Source organism: Populus trichocarpa, chromosome 3 (genome assembly GCF_000002775.5).
Source record: "Populus trichocarpa isolate Nisqually-1 chromosome 3, P.trichocarpa_v4.1, whole genome shotgun sequence".
NCBI classification, from domain to species: domain Eukaryota; kingdom Viridiplantae; phylum Streptophyta; class Magnoliopsida; order Malpighiales; family Salicaceae; genus Populus; species Populus trichocarpa.
The window spans coordinates 16401016-16426663 of NC_037287.2; the positions used below are offsets into that span (position 1 = coordinate 16401016).

The 25648-nt window shown below is 32.7% G+C and overlaps 3 protein-coding genes across 7 annotated transcripts; all 3 read right to left on the minus strand.

Moving 5' to 3' along the window:
• Window positions 1–1103: 1103 nt before the first annotated feature.
• LOC18097075 (ATP-dependent 6-phosphofructokinase 4, chloroplastic) lies at window positions 1104–8637 on the minus strand. Of its 2 annotated transcripts, XM_006385767.3 has the most exons (14): window positions 8295–8635; window positions 8165–8211; window positions 8049–8088; window positions 7903–7965; window positions 7549–7686; window positions 7287–7445; window positions 7142–7195; window positions 6932–7000; window positions 6637–6766; window positions 6492–6532; window positions 5587–5811; window positions 5134–5182; window positions 2525–2679; window positions 1104–1431 (listed from the first exon to the last, which is right to left on the minus strand). In XM_006385767.3, exons 1-14 carry the CDS (start codon window positions 8523–8525, stop codon window positions 1318–1320), a joined length of 1515 nt encoding a protein of 504 aa, XP_006385829.2. In that variant the 5' UTR covers window positions 8526–8635; the 3' UTR covers window positions 1104–1317. The 2 variants fall into 2 exon arrangements, with proteins under 2 accessions (XP_006385829.2, XP_024453669.2); XM_024597901.2 differs by lacking the exons at window positions 6492–6532; window positions 6637–6766 and having other exon boundaries at window positions 8295–8637.
• Window positions 8638–9375: 738 nt separating this feature from the next.
• LOC18097076 (lipid droplet phospholipase 1) lies at window positions 9376–13118 on the minus strand. 3 transcript variants are annotated; one of them, XM_052451090.1, is made up of 12 exons: window positions 12729–13118; window positions 12261–12328; window positions 12026–12096; window positions 11685–11927; window positions 10761–10924; window positions 10588–10643; window positions 10438–10490; window positions 10231–10351; window positions 9965–10062; window positions 9822–9849; window positions 9604–9729; window positions 9376–9535 (listed from the first exon to the last, which is right to left on the minus strand). In XM_052451090.1, the coding sequence occupies exons 1-11, from the start codon at window positions 12863–12865 to the stop codon at window positions 9725–9727; spliced, it is 1044 nt and encodes a 347-aa protein (XP_052307050.1). In that variant the 5' UTR covers window positions 12866–13118; the 3' UTR covers window positions 9376–9535; window positions 9604–9724. The 3 variants fall into 3 exon arrangements, with proteins under 3 accessions (XP_052307050.1, XP_006385831.1, XP_052307051.1); XM_006385769.3 differs by lacking the exon at window positions 9822–9849 and having other exon boundaries at window positions 12729–13115; XM_052451091.1 differs by lacking the exons at window positions 9822–9849; window positions 10588–10643 and having other exon boundaries at window positions 10849–10924; window positions 12729–13117.
• Window positions 13119–21361: 8243 nt separating this feature from the next.
• LOC18097078 (uncharacterized) lies at window positions 21362–25561 on the minus strand. Of its 2 annotated transcripts, none has more exons than XM_006385770.3 (6): window positions 25249–25561; window positions 23046–23534; window positions 22489–22710; window positions 22326–22398; window positions 22060–22158; window positions 21362–21926 (listed from the first exon to the last, which is right to left on the minus strand). In XM_006385770.3, the coding sequence occupies exons 1-6, from the start codon at window positions 25363–25365 to the stop codon at window positions 21559–21561; spliced, it is 1368 nt and encodes a 455-aa protein (XP_006385832.1). In that variant the 5' UTR covers window positions 25366–25561; the 3' UTR covers window positions 21362–21558. The 2 variants fall into 2 exon arrangements, with proteins under 2 accessions (XP_006385832.1, XP_006385833.1); XM_006385771.3 differs by having other exon boundaries at window positions 22060–22167.
• Between the last annotated feature and the right edge of the window lie 87 nt (window positions 25562–25648).

Here is a 25648-nt window from a genome sequence, read left to right on the forward strand (position 1 = left end):
TGTACGTGACAGAGTCAGATATTTTCCCTCATCTCAAGTCGTAGTAAGTACCAAATTACCATAGACGTGGACAAAAAAGTTGCGCTAAGCACTCCTCCAGACCACCTGAAAGGTTTTTGTGCAACTTGCTGACAGAATTTAAGTAAATGTTTGATATTAATATAGTTTTTGTGTGGTTGCCGTTTGATATTAATATAAACCAGGTCGGGTATACTAAAGAACTGAAACCTGCAGCTACTACAGGGGAAGATGATTGTAGGAATCGCTCGAGTTCGCTCGCCTTTAATCTTCTGCTGCACAGACACAATACAATTAGTAATCATACCTCTTCTCCAAAAAGAGTTTTATATAAATGGCAAGTGGAAATCCCCCTCCAAACTAACAAACCAACAAAAAAAAAATCTCAGTCTTGACAATTAGCTAGTAAAGTAACTGAACCTCAAGTCAATTTGCAGTAAAAACGAGGGTCCCACCTTTTTATATACAGGTTCATGCATATACATGTGTCCTATTAGGTGCCAAAGTTTTGGAACTTAATTATGGCAACAAGGTTGTGGTTGGTAATTCCTGTCATGTTTATGAATGCGTTCACAGGAAGGACTCCATGAGCAAGTTGCAAATAGGGGGCCTGTTGGGTCTACCAGCCAGAGTTTTCTTCACTAAATTCGCGTGTGACCATATACAATGTGCCAACATGAGCAACTGATACAAAACCAGTTGTCTAAGATAGGCATAGCAAGCAACTTGCAACTTTATATATGAAAGAACCAAAGATACTACATTTCCTGTTGTCGTCATCCTCTCTCAGCCAGATGATATCATTCTTCTTGGATTCGTTAATGCTGTCTGTCTTTGAATTTGGAGTTTGGCTGATAGAGCATTAGAGCAAGGACCACCGACTCTCGAAGGTTTCTCTTCACGAGAGGAACAAGTTAATTTACTACGAAAAAAAAATCATCTAAGGTGCACCATCAATCACTTGTCAAGTACGGCAGGCATGCATGTAATCATCGAAACTGTCGAACCAGTCTAATGCAAGTTTTATCATCATCAATTCACCCCACATCGAGAGTCAATCTGCTAAACAATCTCAACACAAACGGTGCAAGCATAAAAGAATATTCATTAACTGTAAATATACGTTGACATCATTTGAATTTAGTAAATATGATGGCTGAGTCATTGAGAAACAGATAGTGTCTTAAAATAGCAGACTCTATCAAAAGATACAATCTAAACTGCTGTCTACAACTTAAGAATCATCATAAATGGCAGCCACCAAAAAATATTTCTACTTGTTCTAAGGCATTGGTAAATTTAAATTGGCAGCATCTCGTTGGAATTCAAGAAACTAGGCTGATTTGTTGAAGCAAGAAGTCTGGCCCACATCCTACCTGTTACCTTCACTGTATTTTGTGCCTCTGTCACACGCTGCAATATCACAAAAGTTGAATCTATCATGCATCACAAAATTGTATAGCATTAGCTATACCAATTTTAACAGCACGTCACTTTGTGTATCCCTCCACACTGAAATTGGGTGTGTGCAAGGGAAGGACTAGGGAAGACAATGTCACCAAAAAGTAAAGAAATATTGAAGGTACTAGTACCAAAGAATTTATACACGTTTCCACAGGCTCCAAGACCTATCCTGCTACTAACTGAAAATAATTGTTGTGTTCATTGGAGTTCAATAACCGCTTAAAATCATTCATTCTGGCATATTGCAGCCAAAATAGAATCGTCACATAATTGACAATAGAAGTGAGAATTCAGAAGACACAATGGAACAGGAAATTTACAGAGCCACTGTAAGGTTAGTTCAACATCAAACAGTAATAAAAAAGGCCAGAAACAGTTAGTCATATTCTGCATCATCTGTATCAGTGGGAGGCAACATGGGAACCAGAACAGAGTCTGCACTATGGTGCAAAGAAACTAAATTATGCTTTTGTGCACTCTTGTGCAAAGAACTAAATTAAGCTTTTGTGCAAACTGAAGTAAGAGTGACGACGGATCAGGAAAGATACTAGTTTTCATTTGTCATCAAGCAGCAGGAGCACCCTAAATTAGTTTTGCATTCATGCTGCAAGGCAGTAGTTGAATTTATTCTTACCCATCTTATATGATTTTTCAAGTTGCTACTCCTTCATTGAGATTCAAGCATTTGGGACATATAATTAAACAATCAATCCTAGTAAAACCTGTATTGGCCATCTTATGATGACAGGAATTTAGCCATCATAATTCTCAATCCCCTTCTCCTTACTTACCAGGTCAGTTAGTTTTATTAATCCAGCCAAATCTATGAGAATCTAGCTTTTCCCGGTTAAATGCATAATATATAAAGGCTGTATATTGAATCTTGATGTATTGATTCACACTTGAGACATTTAAATTTGTAAAATTATAAATATAGGAGCCAAGTCTCATATTGTAAAACCAAGGTAAACCAGCAAGTGAAACTGTATTCATAGAAAGTCATGTTAGTCATAAACAAAGATTGAGAAGAGGAAGTACTTACAGCAATGGGAATATAAGCATGTCTGCTGTTTACTGGACCAACTGTGAATCCTGTGTACCCAGCCATGGCCCCATGAACAGCACTTTGTGCTAGAAGACTGCAATAAATGTTGTCTGATGCATTACTTGGGATAGCTCTAATCATGTATGTAGGATCTGCATACGAAAATATAAAAATTTAGATACATAGACCTCCTCTTTCATCAGCACAGGAGGAGATTTTCCACAAGGTTCTCAAGCATACTTTCTTAATTCTTGATCCTAAAATATCAAACTTGATGTAGAACAATTATTTGAAGAGTTACTATTTTCTTGTTTGACAAGGTTCTCAAACTTGACAAGGCCAAGCCTGAAAAGAAGTAAAAAAAAAGAGCATATGATATGAAGCTTGAAGTCACTATTTTCTTGTTTTAATTATTTTCCTAGTTAATTTTAGATTTTAATTATTTGTGTTCTACTTAGCTTAGAACTTTTAATTTAATTAGTATTTTACTATTTAGAAATCCTAATGCTAGATGTATTCTATTAATTAGATAAGTTTTGATTAAAAATCATTTCTTATAAAGGATTTTAGTTTTAATCAGAAATCATTTTCTATAAAGGATTTTAGAACTAGTGTTAATAGGAATGCCTAATTTATTTTATGAAAATGAAGACTATTGTTCAGATTTTTATAAAATTCCAGAGAATTTTCTCTAAATTTCTCTACAACTTAGGTTTGTAATTTTAATGCTTGAGAACTCTAGTTTTATCTTCACTATACACTGCATTAGGTGGTATCAAATAAGGTCAACATCCAAATTGATAGCGAATCGTGAAAAGAATCGTGGAGCAGTTGGAGGCAACCATCTTCGTGATGGTGATTAGGAGATGTAGGTTGTTAATCAACTAGATTGTCATTTAGTAGCAATAGAAGCTATAAGGAGCAAGTGCAAAATGGGTTTGGCGACATCAACACCAAATTTGATGACCTTAAAACCAGGCTTGAGACACTAGGGTTGCGCGCAAACATGAACCGGGAAAGAAAAGAGGCACGCACTGGGGATGAAGCCCGCGGCCAACCTATCATTGAACTAGTTCGTACAAATCCTCGTGGTCACTATTACTACGAGTATTCATCTAATGAAGAAGATCTATTTCGGTTGATGGAAGGCATAAATAGGAATCGCAAAGAGTAGAGGAACATGTTTGGAGATTTGCCTCGAGATCGACCTTACCTTAGACCTATTCCTAAAATTCCACCTAGACAACCACTTGTCTATATGATGGTTGTTAGTGAAGATGAACTTGATAGAGGTCGTGGAACCTTGTCAAATTAAGACAAACAACCACAACCTGAGAGACAGAAATCGATCATCGTGATTGAAGGTCAAAATAAACAACAATCTCTCGATGACGAGGATGTTCTATGTGAACTTGATGGAGATGATGAAAGATTTATATGATAATGTAGATCTTGCAAACAATGACATGGAAGTCTCAGTAATTTCTGGCAAGTCTTTTGGATATATTATGGATGATTATTTTGGTGCTCACTTAAATACAATGGTTGAAGTATTTAAGGACATAAATGATGATAAACTCCAAGTTCGAAGTAGAAAAATATTGGAAGAAACTACAAGTAGACTTCATAAAAATTAAAAAGTATATCAGATATGGATTTTTCCTTATTATACCCATATTAAATTTTGAACTTCAAAAGTCAAAGGCATGCTACTTCGTGAATAAATTAGTTATGGTATTGTACTCAAAAGTATTTTTTTTTCTATGGAGTGGAAGAGTTCAGGTTCAGTTTCTGACAAATAACTCGAGGATGAGTATTTTTCAAGTGGGGGAGACTGACGTAGAACAATTATCTCAGAGGTTTACGAACCATATTGACAAGGACAAGCCCGAAAAGAAATCCACAAAGAAACCCAAAAGCATATGATATGAAGCCTGAAGTTACTATTTTCTTGTTTTAATTATTTTCCAAATTAATTTTGTATTTTAATTATTTATTTCCTACTTAGCTTAGAACTTTTAATTTAATTAGTATTTTACTATTTAAGAATCCTCATGTTAGATGAATTCTATTAATTAGATAAGTTTTATATAGGAATCATTTTCTATAAAAGATTTTAGTTTTAATTAGGAATCATTTCCTTTAAAGAATTTTATGACTAATATAAATAGAGAAGTCAAGTTTATTTTATAAAGATGAAGACTATTATTCAAATTTTTATAAAATACCAGAGAGTTTTATCTAAATTTTTCTATAGCTTAGATCTATAACCTTAGGGTTTGAGAACCCTAGTTTTATCTTCGCTATACGCTGTGTCAAAACTCGATGAATATTACAGAATTTAACCATATGAACCTTTCTGGTCTAGCCTCAAATCAATACGTGTTTTTAGGACAAGATATTTAGCATGACCTCTCATTACCTACAAATAAGCATATGCCAAGTGCATTGTTTAATTTATATTTTCCCTAAAAACAATATCCAAAATTAGTTTTCTTAAAAAAGTCGCCCTTGAAATAGGATAGTGTTTAGCAGAAGTTAGAATCATCAGATGCAACAGTTTCTAAACCAAAGATAAAATGCTAATGCAATCATTTGGAAGGTACCTATATATTTCATATTTATCTCCATCTTCTTCACCTTTGTAAAATGATCCTGCAACACGAGATATTAAAAGTATAAATGGAATTAGCACTAACACTAATAGTGCAAAAGTAAATAGATGCGGTGACAAAAATGAAATAAATGGTCTATCTCAACAAAATGATAGATACAACAACATAACTGTATTAAAATTAGCTATTAGGCAATTGTCAAATTGCCAATTTACCACCTAACAAGGTTGCTATGTGGCATTATAGGTCCATGGAGATCATTTTGAGGCCCCGTGAGAATTAGGTCACCAAGTTTGAGATAAGCAATTGCTTAGCTTGACAGGGCAGTGGCAATCAGAAGGAAAGGAAATAAATAACAAGCTCATGGAAGAGAAAAGGTAATAAATACACTGTTCTTGAAATGAAAAACATGAGTTAAGAGAGGTGGCGACTTTTAGTACCCACCTTAACCTTTTGAGTTAACCACAGACCAACATCAAGAAGTAGTCTGTTCCCTGATGCATCTCTCTCATCAGCTGCCTGCATGGCCTGAGCTACGTATTCCTGCCCGGCTCCTTCTGCTATCACAATAACCATATGCCCATTTTCTTTGATCCTCTGTTCAATAAATTCAAAAAGACCACCAGGACCTTCTAGATAGAATGGCGATTCTGGAATCAAGCAACAATCCTGTTATATCCCAACCATGGTTAGCATATCACTCAGTTGTAATATTATGAGTGATTGCAAGCAATAAACCACGCCGTCTAAGCACATTCTGAAGCAATGTCTTCTCCAACACTTCGTTTGGAGAAGGAAAAAGAACGGTACGCTGAAAGTGAAAAAAGCGGGAATATAGTTTATATAATTACTCACACACAGACACATACATGCGCGCGTGTGTGAAGCAATATGTTTTCTAGAAAAAAAGAGCCTGCAACTTCATTACTATAAAGGGTGGGGAAAAAAGCAAGCATAAATCTACCATTTTCTGATACATCCAGTGTCAAAGACAGTATTTTGCACTACCAAATTTTTCCTAACACAAAATTCTGTTGTTAAGGAATAGAGATTAAAACAACAAATCATTGCTTCATACACACACAAAATAAGCCAAACTTCCTGAAACTGCCAAACTTGGAGGTAAAGGAACCACATTATTGTTATGACTCAATAAAACAGGATGATCATGGCTAAAGTTACTAGCCAACAAGTAACTTGCTCAATCTTATGTCCCCGCCAAGTTACTAATTAGTTTCCAATTCTCTCAGCAACTGCCTTGGATTTACTTAGCATCAAATATCACACTCTAATAATGGGTCCAAATATTTGTAAGTTCAGGAATCACTATTAGCCAACAAAAGTCTTACCACATCTCGACTTGCCAAAGTTGCAAACATTGCAATGAAACCTGCAGGATTCAAAAGGAAAGGAAGCAGGAAGGTAAGAATAAATATAGTGATAATCTTATGGCCATCAATGTGCCATCTATTAATCTATGTTCAAAAAGTTTACCACTGTATCTGCCCATCAGTTTAACAATCCCAACTCCATTTTCCACACTTTCAACCTCCACATGTGCAGCATTAATTGCTCTCTGAGCTTCTTCAACAGCGGTATCAAATCCAAAAGATTTGTCTATCACCTAGAACAACAACACAATTTACTTCATTTCCCAGGGTTCAATACAGTTCACCTCCACCACGTCACTTCCTCACTACAAACATTATTTTTTTAAAAAAAGCAAGAAGCCTCGAAAGTCAAACCTTGCTTTGAGGCATAAAATTGCAGAATGGATGACACAACTCACCGCTATATCATTATCAATCGTCTTGGGGATCCCAGCAACAGCCACTTGAAGACCACGTTTCTCAACTTCCTTCCAAAAACAAACCAAAAATACAAATTAACGTGAAGAAAAAAGCATGCCAGTGTGACAAACTTGAATCATACCATAATGCAAGCTGACTGATTGCTACAATAGAACGAAGGAAAAAGTTCTAGTTGGAGAATTAAACACCTTGTAAATTAAAGCTGCTCCTCTCTGAGTGCCATCACCTCCAATAATATATACCTAAATATCCACCAAAAAACCAGTCTACCTTATTCCATTCAGGTCGCATACCATATTCAGAAATTTTTACCAAAGAAAAAGGCATGTCAACCTGATTTATTCTCCTGTCCTGAATATTATCAACTATCTTGTTTGCGTCATGACCTCCTCGTGAAGTGCAAAGAAATGTGCCACCACGCTTATGTATATCATTCACAACTTTGGGCGTCAAATTTATGGTGTTTTTTGAATAAAAACCCCTATAACCTCCCTGAAAATACAATCATTCATTCAAAAACTCTTTCTTAAACAAAACAAAGCAAACCATTCAACAATTAAACACAACCCTCTACGTATCTCTGAATAAAACTCACCATAATGCCAAGTACATCATCAACTCCATACATATAATTCAATCCGCATACAATCTCGCGAATCACTGTATTGATCCCGGGACATAAACCCCCACATGTCACTATGCAAGCACGCACTTCATCAGGCATAAAATACACCTGCATGGCATCGCACCAATCAAAAACAATCAGCTTCTACCATTTCACACCCGATGCAGTGCTCCCTAGCTCGCATTCATGCTGTGCCTAATGTAGTTATCGAGTGGGCCCCACCTGTGGAAGCACGTGCACCTACCCACCCGTGTACTGAATAATTCCTCAAAAAATTAATCCAAAATGAATAAATAATTATTAAAATTTATGAAAGTAACATACCTTCTCTCTGGGGCCGGCTCGCCGGAAATGGACACCTCTAGGACTATCTTTATGAACAACAATCTACCCAAAAGAAAAAAATAGAGTGAGAATGATTGAATGACATGTCGTTTACAGAAGAAAAATGATATGTTAAGTGAGCTTACATTTTGTGCGACTGCATCGTCTGGTCCAACAAAAGTCTGCCTGCCCAATTCAAATTTTAAAAATAACAGCAGAAATTTTATATTAATTAAAAGAAAAAAATAATAAATTCATGTACTTGACAATCGCGTAGGCATGGCTGTGATGTAAAGGATTTGGATACGACTGCAAAAACAAAAAACAAAAAATCCTAAAATGGAAAATAAAAAGGGAAGTTTTAATGAAGGAAAAACAGAATGATTGATTACTGGTAGATGAGGGAGGAAATCAGTCAAGTGAGGCACATCTTCGAGGACGAAACCATCATCGTTAAGAGCTCTGACTCTGAATGGGCGATTTTGGCGCCAAAATAATGATTTTGTAGGGGGGTTTTTGGATTTGAGAGAGAAGTGGGGCTTAAATTGAAATAATGAGAATTTGTGGGAGTTCAATAATAGTAAGTCAAACGAAGAGGGAGAAGCAGCAAGTGAGAGATCCATCGTCGAAACGGAGAACCTGAAACTGTGTGGGAGAGAGATCGTTTGTTTCGGTAATGGAGGAATGATTAGGTGCGGACAACTTAGCTGGATCTTTAATTACGTGCCACGTTATTATTTTATATTGGTTAGTCAAAAACTTCAAACATTTCTTTGACTTCTCGGTGGCTTTGATTTGCTGACGGTTCAATCGAGGATTCTGGAGTCCTGTACAACTCTGATCTGTATACTTTGATATTTGGTTTTAATTACAAACCGACCAAATAAAAAAACAGAATTCTTTCTTTTAAATTTTTTTATTAAAAAACAACGAAAATAGCTTTTATTTGAAACAATTTTAAAAAACAAATGAGCAAACAAACAAGAACTGGACTGAAAAAACCTTATTTTTAAAATTTTATTTTTATTATTAACGTATCTATAATTATATAAAAAAAAATTAACAAAATTTTTTACTGCAAAAACAAAAACGACCCATAATCACAATCATTACACATGCTTACACGATTCAGTTTGAACTACTTAATAAAACTAATTGATTTAATTTTATATATTTATTAAAGCCAAACAAGTCTAATTTCAATTAATAAACCTTTGATCGAGCTATTTTTAAAAAACTTTGATTTAATAAGCTTTAGTTTATAGTAGACTTTTTGTTTTTAATGAGCTGTTTTTATTTGATTCAATTCAATGTAGTTCAGTTTCAAGAATTTAAAACCAAAACCAAACTGAATTTTTTCTAGATTTCTAACCGAAATTATCCAAAAAACAATTGGTAAACAATTCAGTTAATTTCAAATCAGGATTTATGAATATTTTGGATAATTCAGTTAATTTGCTCAACCCTAAGCACTAACAAATGAATAGGCCTATATTTATAGCATTCGTTTATTCATAATTATAAAGTACGTGTGCAATACATACAATACATGAATGAATAAACAAAATTTATATTAAATTGCTCATAGTTTTTGCTGAATTCACCATCACCATGATAGTTGACATTCTTCAACCTGCAACAAATGTACAGATCAATGGTCCAGAAAAATTGAATTTCAACAGCATGCTCATAATAACTTACCATATTGGACCTCGCATCCAGCTGTAATGTGTTATGTCTAAGCAGCCACTGGCTTCACAGAAGAAAATGATCGATCATATGTTGTACGACATCCGCGCCTTCTATATGCATGCTCTGATCTTTAACCTGTGAAATATACAGAGTGGCATATGGTTCCTTTAGATAACAGAGACTTGTATATTACATTTATTTTCATTTTCCAAGGTGTTTCCTTGCACCTGAGCACTGATGACACCGCCATTCTTCCTAAGAGATAATTAGCATTTTCAAATCACATGCCCAAAAAACACAGCACATCTGTGAGGATGAATGTAAGATACATGCATGCATGCACGCACACATAGGGGGGGAAGGGAGAGACCTGAATGACACTATGAGCAGCAAACCTCTGTCTGCAGGTGTGGAAGCTAGCGTCTACTTTTTCCCATGACACACGGGATAGACCTGTCACTAGTTCCTCTGCACAAATAAGGTCCAGTTAACAAACTTGTAAAATTGAAGAACTAACCATAATTAAGGACAATGGAAATTTCGAAAAATACATTCATTGGCAAAATTGGTAAAAGCAAAAGCAATTAAAACGAATAGAGCTAGCATAGCTGCTGCATTGCTTCATTCAAAATATACCTTCTAACTTGTCGAAACTATCATCATCTGTTGAAACAAGCTCAGACTGCTCAGTGTCGCAGGCCTTGCAGCATTCTTCGTATACAATATGTGGATATTCCTTGTTAATATAATCCTCCCACTAAAAGGAAAATGACATTTTAGTAAGTACATTCTAACCAACAGGCAATAATATAGAGGAAAATTACACAGTGGGAGCAGAGGTACCTTCGGCAATTCAATATTACGTCTAATGGACGATGTTCTCCAGCCCACAATATCTAAACAGTTTTCATCAAGGGAACAGAGAAATAGAGACTGTCAAGTTTTCAGATTATATATTGATGGTTAGCTGCTTTGAAGAAATAAAAAGGATACGATCATAGCAAACATTTGAATATGCTACCCGACGTTTGAATATACGCAATGCTGACCTACAAAATTAGTTAGGTGCTCTTATTAATTACATATTTGGATATCATAAAGATGGCATCTCAAGAAACTATAAAAGAAAGGAATCTGCACAAAGAACTGCTGTGTATGTGGCATACATGAAAAAACAATCACCATAATCTTCTATCATGCGTTTAAGCAATGGAGGTTTGCCCTCATCATCATCATTCAAAAAAAGGTGCCGGCCTGTTCTCTTAAATATCCAATGAATCAAGAGGTTGGCTGCTTGCTCAAAGGCAGTTACACCAAAAAGAAATGGAACCTGCAATGAAAACATGTTTTGAACAAAATACTAAGGATGCTTAATGTGAATTCAATGAGAGCTAAGATTAAGGAATCATTAACATGTGCAATTGGCATAGTAGCAGGAAACAAGTAATACTGTTTGTATGCTCAGATTTAGTAACAAGGAAGTTATAATGGAAAAATGAGTTCAAATGAATTCCACTAGCAGTCAACTAATGACTATAATCAAAATAGAGAAGTCAGGAGTCCAGCTTGTTTTTTCCTGGATAAAGTACCCTATTGAACCATGCCATGAACAACAGTATGACATGATTTTCTCTTTCATCATCATTGTCTTGGCCAGATTTCACCCTAAAAAGTTGCTTATCCAGTAAAACTATCATATACAAGTATGAGATTCTAGTTTGCTTGCAATAAAAGAGACCCATTCTATGTTCCCTACTGCTCATAGTATAAGGATAGAGATAACCCTTGGTTGCTCTCTTTTATCTGTTTGCATACAAACATGCTTTTATAACATCTAACCCAGTGCGCTATGGTCAATTCATACAGCAAACAAGAGAAATTCATCATCTTCAAGCAAACACTCTTGTAAGTATGAGAGAAGCATAAAATACCATTTCAGCACCTTATCCAAAACAATCCTACTCAATACACACAAAATTTTTCCTTACAAAAACATTTTAACAACCTGATCTTTTGCTTTTTCAATGTTTTGAGTGGATGATGATGAAATTCGAAAATTTAAATGAAAAGAAACAGTCAAAATAGAATACCTGCTTATTTCCCCTGGAACCAAGGTGTGGTGTAGCAACAGTGATAAAGTTCATAGGCTCCAAGCCACCAATTGTAGCCTTTAAGTCATCTATGCTTGTACCATCAGTTGAATCTTCTACGTTTTCTTTCTTGGGTGGTCTATACAATCTCCCAATTGCATATCTCGCCACTAATCCTCCCACAGAATGTGCAACAAATGAAATCTTCTGCAAATTTGGCTTTCTTTGAATCACTTCAAGTACCTAAAATTCAAATATTCCATCGATAATCCAGCATAGAAAATGCAACCAAATTTAGTAAATAATTACAGGTAAACCCACGAATCTAAGAACTACTGTACCTCCTCGGCCAAACGGTCACCCATCACATCAACACCATCAAGTGTCAGCCTAAACATATTTTTTTCACTACCTACAATGCAAGTAAAACCAACCTAAGCATTCCATTCTTTGTAGAAATAAAACAAATAGCAAAAGAATTGATTTAAACTCCACTCAACAAACATCTAAATACCAAACTAAAAAGGAAGGGTTTCGCTTCATATCAATATCGAAAACAAAACTAATGATACTTACAATGAACAAATACTTTATCAGGTAAAGTTCTAACAAACTGCTCTGCTCCAAACTTCCAATCAGTGTTACTGATCATTCAAGCAAAACGCCCACAATTAGCAAACAACAGAACTAATTCAATAATTAAGCCTAAAAATTCAGTTAGCTCAAAAAAAGACAAACTTCAAGAGGAAGTTGACATTTTGATCTCATAATCAACAAAAATAAACCAAACCCAGATTTTAAAAAAAAATCACTAGACTGGGGGCAATCAACAGAAGTAATTGAATTCCAAATTCAGGAATTGAGGGTGAAAATTCATCAAAATAAAAAAGGACAACTTTCAGAGAAAGTTTACATTTTTTATCTCGTATTCAACAAAAATAAACCAACTCCAGATCAAAAAATTCAATAAATAACGCAAAGAAATCATGATAACTAGTAATTATTGATAAAAAAATTGAAAAAAAATTAAAGAAAAAATCATACCTTCCAAGGATACCGTGGACCATAATGACAAGATGATCAGCAGAAGAAGAATCAGAATTTTTACAACTCCAAACATCAGAGCTAACATTCACTGATTCTGTTGAACAAACTCCGTTCTCTACAGCTCTGTTCTCCATGATTTATTAGTCCAATTCTTACTTTAATCTCTCCTCTTTCTTTATGGTTTTTCAGTTAAAAAAAAATGCATTTAAATATCGATTACAAAAAAAATGAGAGTTGCGTTTGGATATTTTGTTGATTTTCTTGGGAAAATTGGGAGTGTTGAATACCTTTGAAAAAAAAGTTATAAAGAAAAGGAAAGAAAAATGAAGGGTTTTTTTCAGAGTAGGTGCGATTATCCGTAAGATTTATCCACGTGAGATGATGAAAGATAAAAAAAATGACCTTTAGTTTTCGTTAGGCTTTTAATTAAAAAAAAAAACTGGATTTGTCATCTAATGGCAGGAGGTTAACAGGAATTTGTTTTTGATTTTTGAAAGTACTTTTAACAAAAATTAACAGTTTGCTTATTTTTTTATTATTTAAAATTATTTTTTTATTTTAAAATTATTTCAATGCACTTGTATTAAAAATAAATTTTAAAAAATAAAAAAATATTATTTTAATATATTTTTAAATAAAAAACATTTTAAAAAATAATTACTATCTCGGTACTAAATAGTCATAGATACTCTCTACTTTATCTTTGTAAATTTTATTTATAATTCATGATAAATTATAGATTTTAATTGATGCTTAAATTGATTTAAAAGATATTTAATTCAAATTAAAAAAAAAGAATTAGCAATAATAATATAAAATGATAATCATTATTTTTAATTTTTTTTTTCTTAAAATTAACTAGGTTTGGTATTATGACATATGATGTTTTTTAAAAATATTTTTTATTTAAAAATATATTAAAATATTTTTTGTATTTTTAGCAAGTATATCAAAATTATTTAAAAATATTAAAAAATATTAATTTAATTTTTTTAAGGTAAAATATAATTTTAAAATGCATGAAACGTAATTTTAAAAGAAAAACAAATTGTGCCGAAAACATTTCTTTTATTTTTAAATGTTTGTGATAATCACATCTTTATTTCCTTCAAATCTTTGTGACCTTGGTAGCTTCGTTCATTCATAGTAGTATGCATATTTCACAATAGTTTGTTGGGTGATGTAGTAATAATTCTTTTTAAAAAAAATTTTTATTTAAAAATATATTAAAATAATATTTTTTATTTTAAAAAATTTTATTTAAAAATCAATTATAAAAAAATATATATCATGAGTTAACCCGAGTTAACTTGCTATATATAAATCATGAAATTAAGATAACTTTATAAAAAAAAATTATGAATTTAAATTTTTAATCAACTCAATATTGAATAATAAATTTAAAAAGAAAAAAAAAACTCAAACAACCTAATTAACTCGCAAAACTCGTTATCTAAGTAATGAGATCTTGATAATCTCACTAAAAAATATATAAAAATAAAGCTACATTCTTAATAAATATAATAAGTTAGAATTTAAAAAAATATTATTTTAATATATTTATAAATAAAAAACACCATTCACTATCATATAATCCAACACATACCGCTGAATCATGAAACAAAAAAAAATAATAACAACTGGTAATTCGGCCATACCGCAGGGAGCACGAAGTCACCCAGTCGGCCAGTCCAGATGAAAAACAACGTCAGCGCGTTTGACTTGGGCGCGTCTAGTTTGGTATCTTCTCCATTCATGGCTGATAAAAACCTCCTTAATTACAAGCAACCATTTCGTAGATACTGTGAGAAAAACTGGATAAACTATATTCCAGTCCCTCATCATTTATTAATATTCAAATTTAACCCTTATAAATTAGTCTTCTGTTATATCATCCATGTAGCTACCTAAGAGTTTCGTATTTTTTTTTCAATAAATAGCTAGCAAAAGTTAATGAAATATTCATTTTTTTATAGTTGCTTCCGAATCCTACTCTTGAAAAAAAAATTATATTTTTTAATAATCAAAAGTATTTCCTATTAGTTTATACATACTGTATGCTACTCGCTCCTTCTGACCCACACCTGTCCATTTTAAAATTAGTTACAAATTTCCAAAAGACCCTGTTGAAATCCTGAAAAAGGACCGACTTCGTTGGACTATGTAATTGCCTTATCCGAAAGTTTTTCTTTAATTTAATTAAAAATTTTAGAAAATCACAATTTGTATCATAAAAGTTTGTATCGTAAACTTTGATGTACTCGTAACAATTTATATATATTTAGTATGTTAATAAAAAATCAACAAAAATTATTTGATTATTTATAAATTTATTATTACTTTTTGATTAAAAAACTCTTATATTAAATATTATAAATTTATCTTTAAATAAAAACAAACCCAGCAAAACTTCTTCCACTCATCTTCTTTCTTTAAACACTAAACCTAGCTGCCACTTTTCTTTTTTTTATCTCTCGCCAGCCACCATCTCCAACCATAAACCCACAACCTCACCTCCTTCAACTGTGTTTATCATATCTCTCTGGTGGCACTTTCATCTCTACCACACCAACACTTGTTTAATCAATAAAATCAACTATTAACTATAAAAAATATAACTTAAGTAGTCAGATTCTAGATTTGTTATCTATAAATCATCAGTTCAAGTCTCACAAATTTCATGACCATTAGAGGCTTACATGGTCGTTAACTTCAGGGTTCGTAGAATTAGTCGGGATGCACGCAAATTAACCCAGACACCCACACTGATAAAAAAAAAATTCGACTATTAAATCACATAGAAAACCCAAAATCAAGATTACTAGCTTACATTGCATTTACTCCTTAAAAGAAGTATGTTTCTAATTTACATATGATCTTGTTTTATTGATGAATAATACAACATTCTCCAATACTTTAGATGTTGTAGAATACTTTTTTCTCATAGACTGTAAAATGAGAAGACTGGTGAAAATATCTAGGATAGCTAAGGAAGGAAAATTGATGGTTCTTATGCTTCTCCTGCTTCACTTTCTTCTCCACAACCATGGTATTCTTCTTGTAAACTCTAGCATCATTACTATTATAATCACCATTATTGTCATTATATTGATAATTGTGCTTCGATCTATATAGATCGAATATTAAAAGATTTTATAAATTTATCTGGAAGTACATGATAAGAGGTGGATTTATAAAGAATCAAAGAGATGATTTAAAAAAATTAAGGTTCTTTCCAATCTTCAATTTGGAGTTTTTTTAGGGCTTCTATAAAAACATAACAAATTACTTTAAAAAAAAAGAAGAGATTCTAGTATTATGAGAAAACAAAAATCGATTAAAAACACTGGATTTTACTTTTGATTTGAGTTTAGATTACTATGAAAAGAGAGAGAAAATGATATTTCAAGAGGAGGAAATTATATTTGGAGGAGACATATTTTTTTTTTGTTTGTTGTTTGAGTTTCTAATGTATTATATACGAGGATAGTTTGGTCTTTTTCATTCAATTTGAAAATTTATATTGACACAGATACAAACTATAATTTTTCAAAACTTGACATGCAATTATAATTTTGACCAAACTATAGGATGCTAGAAGTAAATTTTTTTTCTTTTTTTTAGATTTACAAACTATTTTTTAATATATCATCACACTAAGCTATCTAATTTGCACTACATTGTGGGTAAAAGAAAAGGTTTTCTTAATAGTGCAAAAAAAGAATGCACAAGTATCACTAATGTGTTTTTTACATCAAGAAAAATATTAATTGTGTTTTTCCAGTAAAAATAAAAGTCACATGTTTTTTTCTACATCACAAGTTTTAATTAATTGTTACTTGGAATATTTGTTGTTTAGACAACACTCCACCATTATTACAAAAGAAAATTCTAATTAAAAAACATCTTGATATTTTTGATGTGATTGTATTAAAAACTATAAAAATAACATAGCACTTTTGCTTTTCCATGAGGAACTCTTTGCCAACATCATTAAAATTGGCTCATTGGATTAACCTTGAAACATTTTGATCCGACTCTTTAACTTACTCGGGTTTCAAATTAAACTATATGGAGGTTGATTTAATGTACCTAAGTCAATTTGCCGGGTCAAAAGCAATCAAAATAACAAGTAAAAATATGTTTTGATTTTTTTAAAATAAGATGACATCTTTTTTTTAAATACGAGGACACGTCAAATTAATCCGTGTCAACTTCGACAAACCTGTTAAGCTCGCGACCTAGATGATTAATTTAAATGGTTTTAGTAACTTTGTTTTTAAAACTATTTTTTACTTAATTGTATAATAAAAAAAATAAAAAAGCTTGCTAATATTTAAAAAATATTTCTATAATCTTATATAAAAACAAGGAAAAAATTGAATGGTACCATGTAAAATAATATATAAATATATTTTTATTTAATTTAAGAATACAATAAACATAATATATTTGTAATTAATTAACTTTATGTTGGAACAAAGTTTTTTTTATTAAAAAAATAGATAGTTGATTAAGCCCAAGTGAGTTTACACCCGACCCATAAAATAAAGAGGCTAGGCGTGTTGGTCTGCAATGTCAGGCATGCACACCTGACTTTTTTACATTTTCTTGTTGGTTGGTTGTTGCCTGTTACTCTTTTTTTTTTAGAAAAACTATTTACATCATAACAAGCTAAGGCCCCGTTTGTTTGCTGGAAAGTAGTTTCCTTTTGGAAAGTGAATTCCGGAAAAGTATTTTCCGATATTTGGTAGTGTAATGGAAAATAAGTTGGAAAACATTTTTCAGTGTTTGGTTATGTCATGGAAAATGAGCTGGAAAATAACTTATTAATGTTTTATTTTTCTCAAGTTTATTAAAATAACGAGGAACAAATCTTACAAATTAAAAAGTTGAATGAGAATGAAATTGAAAAAAAATATAATTTCATAAATTATCTCAAATAAAATAAATAATGATCAAAATAATAGAGATCAAATCTAAAAAATTTAAAAAAATGAAAGGTGAATAAATTAAAATAATAATAATTAACATTTCATAAATTATTTCAAATAAAATAAGTAACAATAAAAAAAATGAGGACCAAATTTGATAGATAAAAAATTTCAATAAAAAAATGATAAGAAAAAAGTAAATAGCAATTATAAAAATAAAGACCAAAATTAATATAAAAATTAATTTTTAAGAGATGGAATTGAAAAATAAATATTCAAAACAAATTATATATAGCATTCAAAAGGATCAAATTTGATATAATCAGCAAATAATGACATTTCTAAATTTTTCACAACTTCCGGAAAGTGTTTTCCGCCCAAATTTTTCAGGAAAACACTTTCCTGAAAACCAAGCCAAATTTTCCTTTGACTGGAAAGTGTTTTCCGCTGACCAACTTTTCTAATGGCAAACAAACACAAGAAAGTTTGGAAAATGGTTTCTTGGAAACCACTTTCCGGAAAACAAACACAGTCAAAAGGGAAAACATTTTCCTGAAAACCAAACCAAATTTTTCTTTGACTGGAAAGTGTTTTCCGTTGACTGGAAAGTGTTTTCCGTTGACCAACTTTTCTAATAGCAAACAAACACAGGAAAGTTTGGAAATTGGTTTCCCGGAAAGTGAATTCCGGGAAACAAACATGGCCAAATAACGCGTCATTTGAAAACCCATAATCTGAACACCAGATAGGTGATAAAAAAAATCAGGTTAGTGATTTTAGCTAGAAAAATTTAAAACACCTTGATAACCTAAAAAATTAGTCTTCCGACTCAAAACACCTTAAAATTGGTTTAAAAAGCATAGAATCGATTTCTAAAAAAATCTATATAAATCTAATTTATTTTTTTCAGCAAGACAAAGGAAAAAAAAATATCTAGATTAAATTTCTTTCGTCAAATGAAATCTTTTTAACACACACAAAAAAAAACTCGCATTTCATTGCTAGATTTTGACCAACCATTAACTTTCTTTTCTTTTACAGTTTTTCAATGAATTTTTCTTTTTCTTTTTTTTTTCAAACCGACAACTAAAAAAATAAACAAAATAAAATTTCAAATGTTAGTGAGAACTACAAAAACTAAACGGACCAAAATTGAACTCAGAGCAATTTTAAAGGGAAAAAACACTGAAGGGGAGAGGGAAACAGTAATCCAAAAAAAATCGCCGTCTTCCACATAATATCAAACTAGGCTCCTGCATCCTTTTTGTTTTTTTTCAAGCAATAAAATTTTTTTTTTCTTGTGAAAGCGGGCATAAATCAAATGTTGGAGTATGTTATTGTTAGTAGTAACACACAACAAGCCAATCAAAATAATTTTTGAAATTTAAATGTGAAACAACGTTCAATACAAAAAATAAAAAATAGTGAAATAAGTGGTCCATGATATTTTAAGAATGCGTGGATAATGAATATGGCATGCCTTTTATTTTATTTTTTTAATGCGGTGTAAGGTAGAATTATTATTATTATTTTTTATTAATATAGATGTTCGGACCAGCTTTCGTATATTTTAATTAATTTCACAAACTCTAAAATTAATAACCATATAAATTTTTAATTGATATTATATTAGTATTAACGGGGCTTAAACTTAAAATCATAGGAAAATAAATTTTTTGATTTAAGTTCTTATGATTCTACTACCTACTACTATATGAATGTTTAGTAGAATTATTACAGTTACCAGTGATTGGGCATTACAGCATGATTAACTTGACTTTCAAAGTTAAAGGTTCCCAATTCGGTTTTCAAGCAACAAGTAATTGACTAGAACTTCTACGATACTAATTCTCGTCGGATAAAATCTCACGAGTTTAGATGGCGGCGAGAATACGGGCCAAGGTGATGAGATCTTCATGGGATCTCTATATACTTTTAAGTTCTACAAACACGTGGCCTATGCCTAGGATCCATGTGGAACAATCAAAATAGGACTATTATTTTGAGATCTTATTACATGATCTCAAATCATCACAAATCCAACTCACCATGAAATAATTATGAAGCACTGAGGGTATTGGCGTGGCGGTGGGAGGGACTTTACTCCTTTCATTGTTCCTGGATTTGAGTTTTTATATGCATGTTTGTCATTTTCACGGTGCTTTACATGTCTATTGGGTTTGCAGGGTGTTCAATGGACCGTGGGATTAGTCGTGGTGCGCGCAAGCTAGCCCGGACACCCACGTAAATAAAAAAAAATTATGGAACCCGACATTTATGTGTATGGATTTATTAAAAAAACTAATTTGCCTAGCTATGTATTAAAAAACATTGTTTGTTAGAACGTTATAATAATTATTTTGCCTCGTCATCCAAAAAATCTTAAACTAATTATTAAAAGTATTAATTTTTTTTTACTTGATTTATTTGTCATTATAGAAAAACCTATCCCAATCAATTGATGGCCCGAATAAGCTTTTAGCCTAAGCCCTCTTTAGACATTAACTTCTAAATAGAAGTTGAGCAAATTTTGATTTTTTTTATTTAAAATTAAATTTTAAATATTTTTTATTGTTTTGATGGGTTGATATTAAAAATAATTTTTAAAAAATAAAAAAAATATTATTTTAATATATTTTTGAATAAAAATCACTTTGAAAAAGGTTGAGCAAATTTTAAAAAGTTTTCTTCCCTTTGCTTGAAATTTATTTTTTAATGTTTTTTTGATTGTTTTGATGTGCTGATATTAAAATTGATTTTTTTAAAAAAATATTATGTTAATACATTTTTAAACAAAAATCATTTTAAAAACAATCTTACTATTCTTTTAAATACCTTAATGTTTGGTACTGTAGTTGAAAAGTGTTTTAAAAAAAATTTAAATTTTTTTTATTTTTTATTTTATTTTAAATTAATATGTTTTTGATGTTTTTAAATTATTTTAATATATTAATGTCAAAAATAAATTTTAAAAAATAAAAAAAATTATTTTAATATATTTTAAAATAAAAAATACTTAAAAAAATAACTGTTACTCCAATGAGTTTTGTGTTAGAGGGTAGCTGAATTGAATTGGCTTCGGTTCTTGAAGTTCGCCCCCATCAATTTTTGACCCCCTCGCACACCCAAAACAAGTAACAAGTAACGATGAATAACTTTAAGCTAATTATAGTTTAGTGCATAAATAGTCATTTAAACCATCTCTTAACTTAATATTTTTTATTTTAAAAATTCCTCATTTCATAATCAATTTTCCTCCACTAATTTACTTCTCTTTTCTCTACTCCATTTTTCAAAAAATAAAATAAATTTAAAAGAACTACGAAAGAGGACTAAACTATAAATATATTTAAGAAAAATATAGGGATTAAACAAATAATTTCTGAAACCACAAAGATTAATTAATTAGTTTTTTCAAATTACAGCTACTAAGTTATAATTTGCTCCACCAGTTCTAGCTAGGCAAGGGTGAAATTAAAAACATTCCCTAACCAATTCCGACCGGGAAATGCACTAAAAATATCCTTCAAGAAGGATAATCAAAACCCCAAACACTAAAATTTCAAGTTTCCTAACAAGATAAAAACAGAGGCAAGATAAGAACCCTGGCACAACCTGATAATTTGCCTTTTACAGACAGAAAAAATAATAGAAGCTGGCACATTCCAATTAGCAGATTATTAAAAAAAAACTAAGTTCACTGAAAAAAATTAAAATAGCGAACCAATTTTTGTTAAAATTTCTCAAACACAAATGGGAGCCCTACGAACATACCATGTTACAGACACAAAGGGAATCAGAATACATAGTTAAACATTGATGCCCTGTTTTTATAGTACATTTTTTTTTTGTTAAGTTCGCAAGCCATCTAGACTAAAAGATGGAGACATGTCTCAATCATCTGAACTATATTCACTAGATTCTGGCATTAAGGACACAGCCGCACAGCAGAACGAGTCCTTGTCTTTGAGGAGAAGACAGCTTCCATCTGAATTCCATTTCAAATCATTTATGTTAAACTGTGGTAGTGGATTGCTCACGCAGTAAGCACCTGAAGGGGTCCACATATACAAGTGAGAGCTACCAGTGCAGAGAACAAGACGTGGGCATGTTGGGTCCCATGCTGCTGCACGTATGGGATCCTTCTGCACCAAGATGGCAGCAAGCTCTAGATGGTGTATATCCCATATCCACAGAGCAGTGGGCATGCTATCATTACGTGTATAAATATATCGGCTGTCTTTACTCCATGACATAAGACCTGTATTTAAGGTCTTGTGTTGTTAGTGCATTTTGGTTTGATACTAACAAAAAGGAAAACAAATCTGCAAGGAACTCTTAAAACAAGCACTATTAATTGCATCGATATGCTATATGAGAAAGATGAGCTTTACCAATGCCTTGTTTAGGATTCGGTTTGTCTGCAGGAGGCTTCTGGAAAGGCAAACTAATAGGTACTTCAGTAACCTCGTACATGACTCTGAAGTGTCCTTCTGAAACATCTTTTAGGAGGGGGGGATTATTAATTTGACTACGAAAAGTAGTTCAAAAGAAATAACGTAGTTGCATGAAGACATTTTCAAATTCATTTTACAGATCAAGCATTCTATTTGTCGTACAATATCCATCTCACTGTGAGATACTCCATACTTGCGCTTACCAGAATTTCCTTGGAGAAATTCATCGCTCAAACATAACTCAGACATATTGAGGTGCAATGGCTCATCCACCTCCTGTAAATTTAAGAAAGAAGACTTGTAAGTTGTAGCCAATTAAATCATCTGTGCGCCTAATGATATGAATAAACAAAGAAATCCTGTCACCTTGAAAACAGCAGCACAACAAGGACCACGAACGGTTGATAGATGCATGAATTCAGCAAATGTTTTCCAAGTTAGGTGATTCAGAACCCGCAACATCTGATCATAACTACCCACGGCTAGATATTGGCCACAAGGAGACCACGAAACACTTTTTACACCTAGCCCACTTTCATATGCTTGGTACTTGGATAGGCACCTCCCATCTGGGGAATAAATTAGAACCTGTATTGAATTGCAACAGCCATAAGCTCTAGGTCTTATAGATAAGCATACGATGTTAGAAAATGCCAAAGTTAACATGGAGTCTTGGGCACTGGCAAACCATGAGATATATTACAAAGTGGAGCTCGTGTGTAATTTCGAATAGGCATAAACCATGAGACCTAAAATGGATAACAACAGACATTTTCAATGCTTAGCAGTGTACAATCATGAAATGCTAACCGTCACCAAGAAATTGGAATTGTGCAATTCACCCCACATTTACTTCCTTTCATGCTTATAAAGTCAAGCACCCTTGATACATGGTAAATGAAGCAAAAAACGAACTCTATTACCTTGTATTCAAGTGGTGAATCCCATATTACAATAGCACTATCATCCGGTGACCACTCTATATCAGCTAAGTCCAACGTATCAACAGCAAATGCACCCATTATCTCCCATGTATGACACGACAGTAGATTTACATAATCCTTGCAATCACGCCTCGTACAAATCGCAGCAAATTTCCCATCTTTAGTAAAAGAAACCCCTTTAGAGACATGCTTTGGTCCCTGGACATGAACACATGCTGTGTTCAAAAGCGACCAAACTGTTAGCCTCAACTGAAAATCTGAAGTGGTAAGTATGTGACGGCTGTCGGGACTCCATCTAGCATAAGCAATACCAGCAGGACCTTCATCTATTTTGCATGTCCATTCAGGTTGAGTCAATGACCATGCTTGTATCATCGGTCTTTTATACAGACCACAAAGGATGTACTCAGAATCATTTGCCCATTCTACATGGCTTATTTTATCCAAGCATGAAAACAACTGCACAACCTGCAAATCATAAAACACAATTCAAGATCTCACAAAAAATCCCATCTTTAATAGCTTCAATTAATAAACTTCTGTAGTTAATACTTGAGCAGACAAAGACCAAAATAATTAACATGGTTGCAAAAGAGTTCTCTGACAAATTTTCTAAGTAACTAAACAAGCCATACGCATTATAACATCAAATCTCCTGCCCTAAAGTTTAAGGAGCGGAAAACCGCATGTATTGCTAGAAATATTTGGTGTTTGTTACTAAAATCTGGTTCTCTATGGGTTGTTTGGTGTTATGTTTCATTTCCTGAAAGGAAAAAGTATTTGGAGCATTGGTGTTCCTGCTGACAGCTCTTGGAATTGGATAAGAATTCTGAAAACCAGGCCTTTTGTTTGGAATCATTCTGGGCATGTGATTGGCAATGGGGAAGGGGCATTTCTTTGGTGGCTCAAGAATCATTTATGAAACAGGTATTCCCTAATGTTAAAGTTGCTGCTGTACACCTAACCCAAGGTCTGACTATATGGTAAAGATTCAGAGTGCTATTTGTGGCACTATTGCTCCTTCTGCTGCCAATGATAAAGAGGTATATCGGAAGCTAACTCCTAGGGAAAAATTTACTTACAGAAGCTTATGGGACTCATCCAGGTTGAAAAACAGTAGAACTGACAGGTATTATCTTTTGTGGAGTGCTCTGCATATTCCAAGGCAGAGTTTTATTGCTTGGTTAGCCATTTTGGATAGACTATCTACCAAAGCCAGGCAAGTTAAGATGGGAAAGACTATCCTTTACGTGTTCTCTGCAGTCAGGTGAATGAAGACAAACCATTTGTTTTTTGCATGCTCATACACTAAAGAGGTGTGGTGTTCCATTCTGCAATTGTGCACAATCCAAAGATAGGGAGGTGATTGGGCTGAGGAGCTTGATTATGCTAAAAAGATATTGCAAAAGAAATGCTGTCCTTCGGTCTTGCTCAGACTAGCTTGGTGTGGGGTTATCTCCTTTATATGGAAAGAGAGGAATGCCAGAATTTTTAATACCGTTAGCTCTCGTCCCTCTAATGTATTCTTGTGCGAGTCTCACTTGTTAGCATAAAAAAAGAAAAAAAATGAAAAAGGGCTATCATTTCCTTGTATTTCTGGGCTTTGTAGCAAGGATGAACCTCCTTCTTAGTTGCTTTCTAATGGATACATTTTTTTTTTTAAAAGAAAAATCTTAACAAGAAAACAAAAAAGAAAAAAAAAAATCAAAGCTATTGTTCTTGAAACACATCTCTAAGGATCCAAGCACAGCCCATTACACAAAACTCACAAAAAAAAAAAAAAAACTCGGAAACAAACTTCCATTTTCTCACAGTAACCAAACAATGAAGTCTCACTAACCAGGACTCCACATTATATTACCAAACCACATCCCCGCTCTCGCTCAATCTTACACCACTGAAACACATTAACAAGAAAAAGGAAAAGATCACGCACTAATTTTCTAGCATTTTCTCAGCATCAAAACACATCTCATTGCACAATGTACATCACGAATTTCTTAAACCGAAAAAGAAAAATGAAAAAAAAGGTAGCTGGACTGACACTAACAAGAAAAGAAGATGACCCAACAAAACCTTTTCTTGTTGCAATTTTCTCAGCATCCAAACACAACCCACCACCGAGAATTCACCACGAATTTCTTAAAACCAAACAGAAAAATCAAAAGGGTCATGCAAATACCTTAAAAGAAAGTGTGTCGCGAATCACGAGACGGTAATCAACAGCTACAGCGATGTAACGGGAATTAGGAGAGAAACAACAAGGACCCGTCTGCTTATAAGCTTCAGTAAACTCCATTTTCACTCTTTTTTAAGCTCTAACTATCGATCTAAGTTCTGAAATCAGCCAACTTCTTATCATTTTTTTGGGCGATCGAGCAATGCTAGCGCCTGTATGGATCCTTGGAGTTTAAATTTTCGAGTAGATGGGATGGGAGAAAGACGACGTCTTTTTTGTTTTGACTGTTGGAGACCCGGCAGTAAAGTAAAGTGCTTTCTTCTTTTTTGAGTTTTTTAAAAAGACGGGCATATGGTTTCGGGCTTTTCATGCATCTGATAGGCCCAGCTTTTCTCAAAAAGTA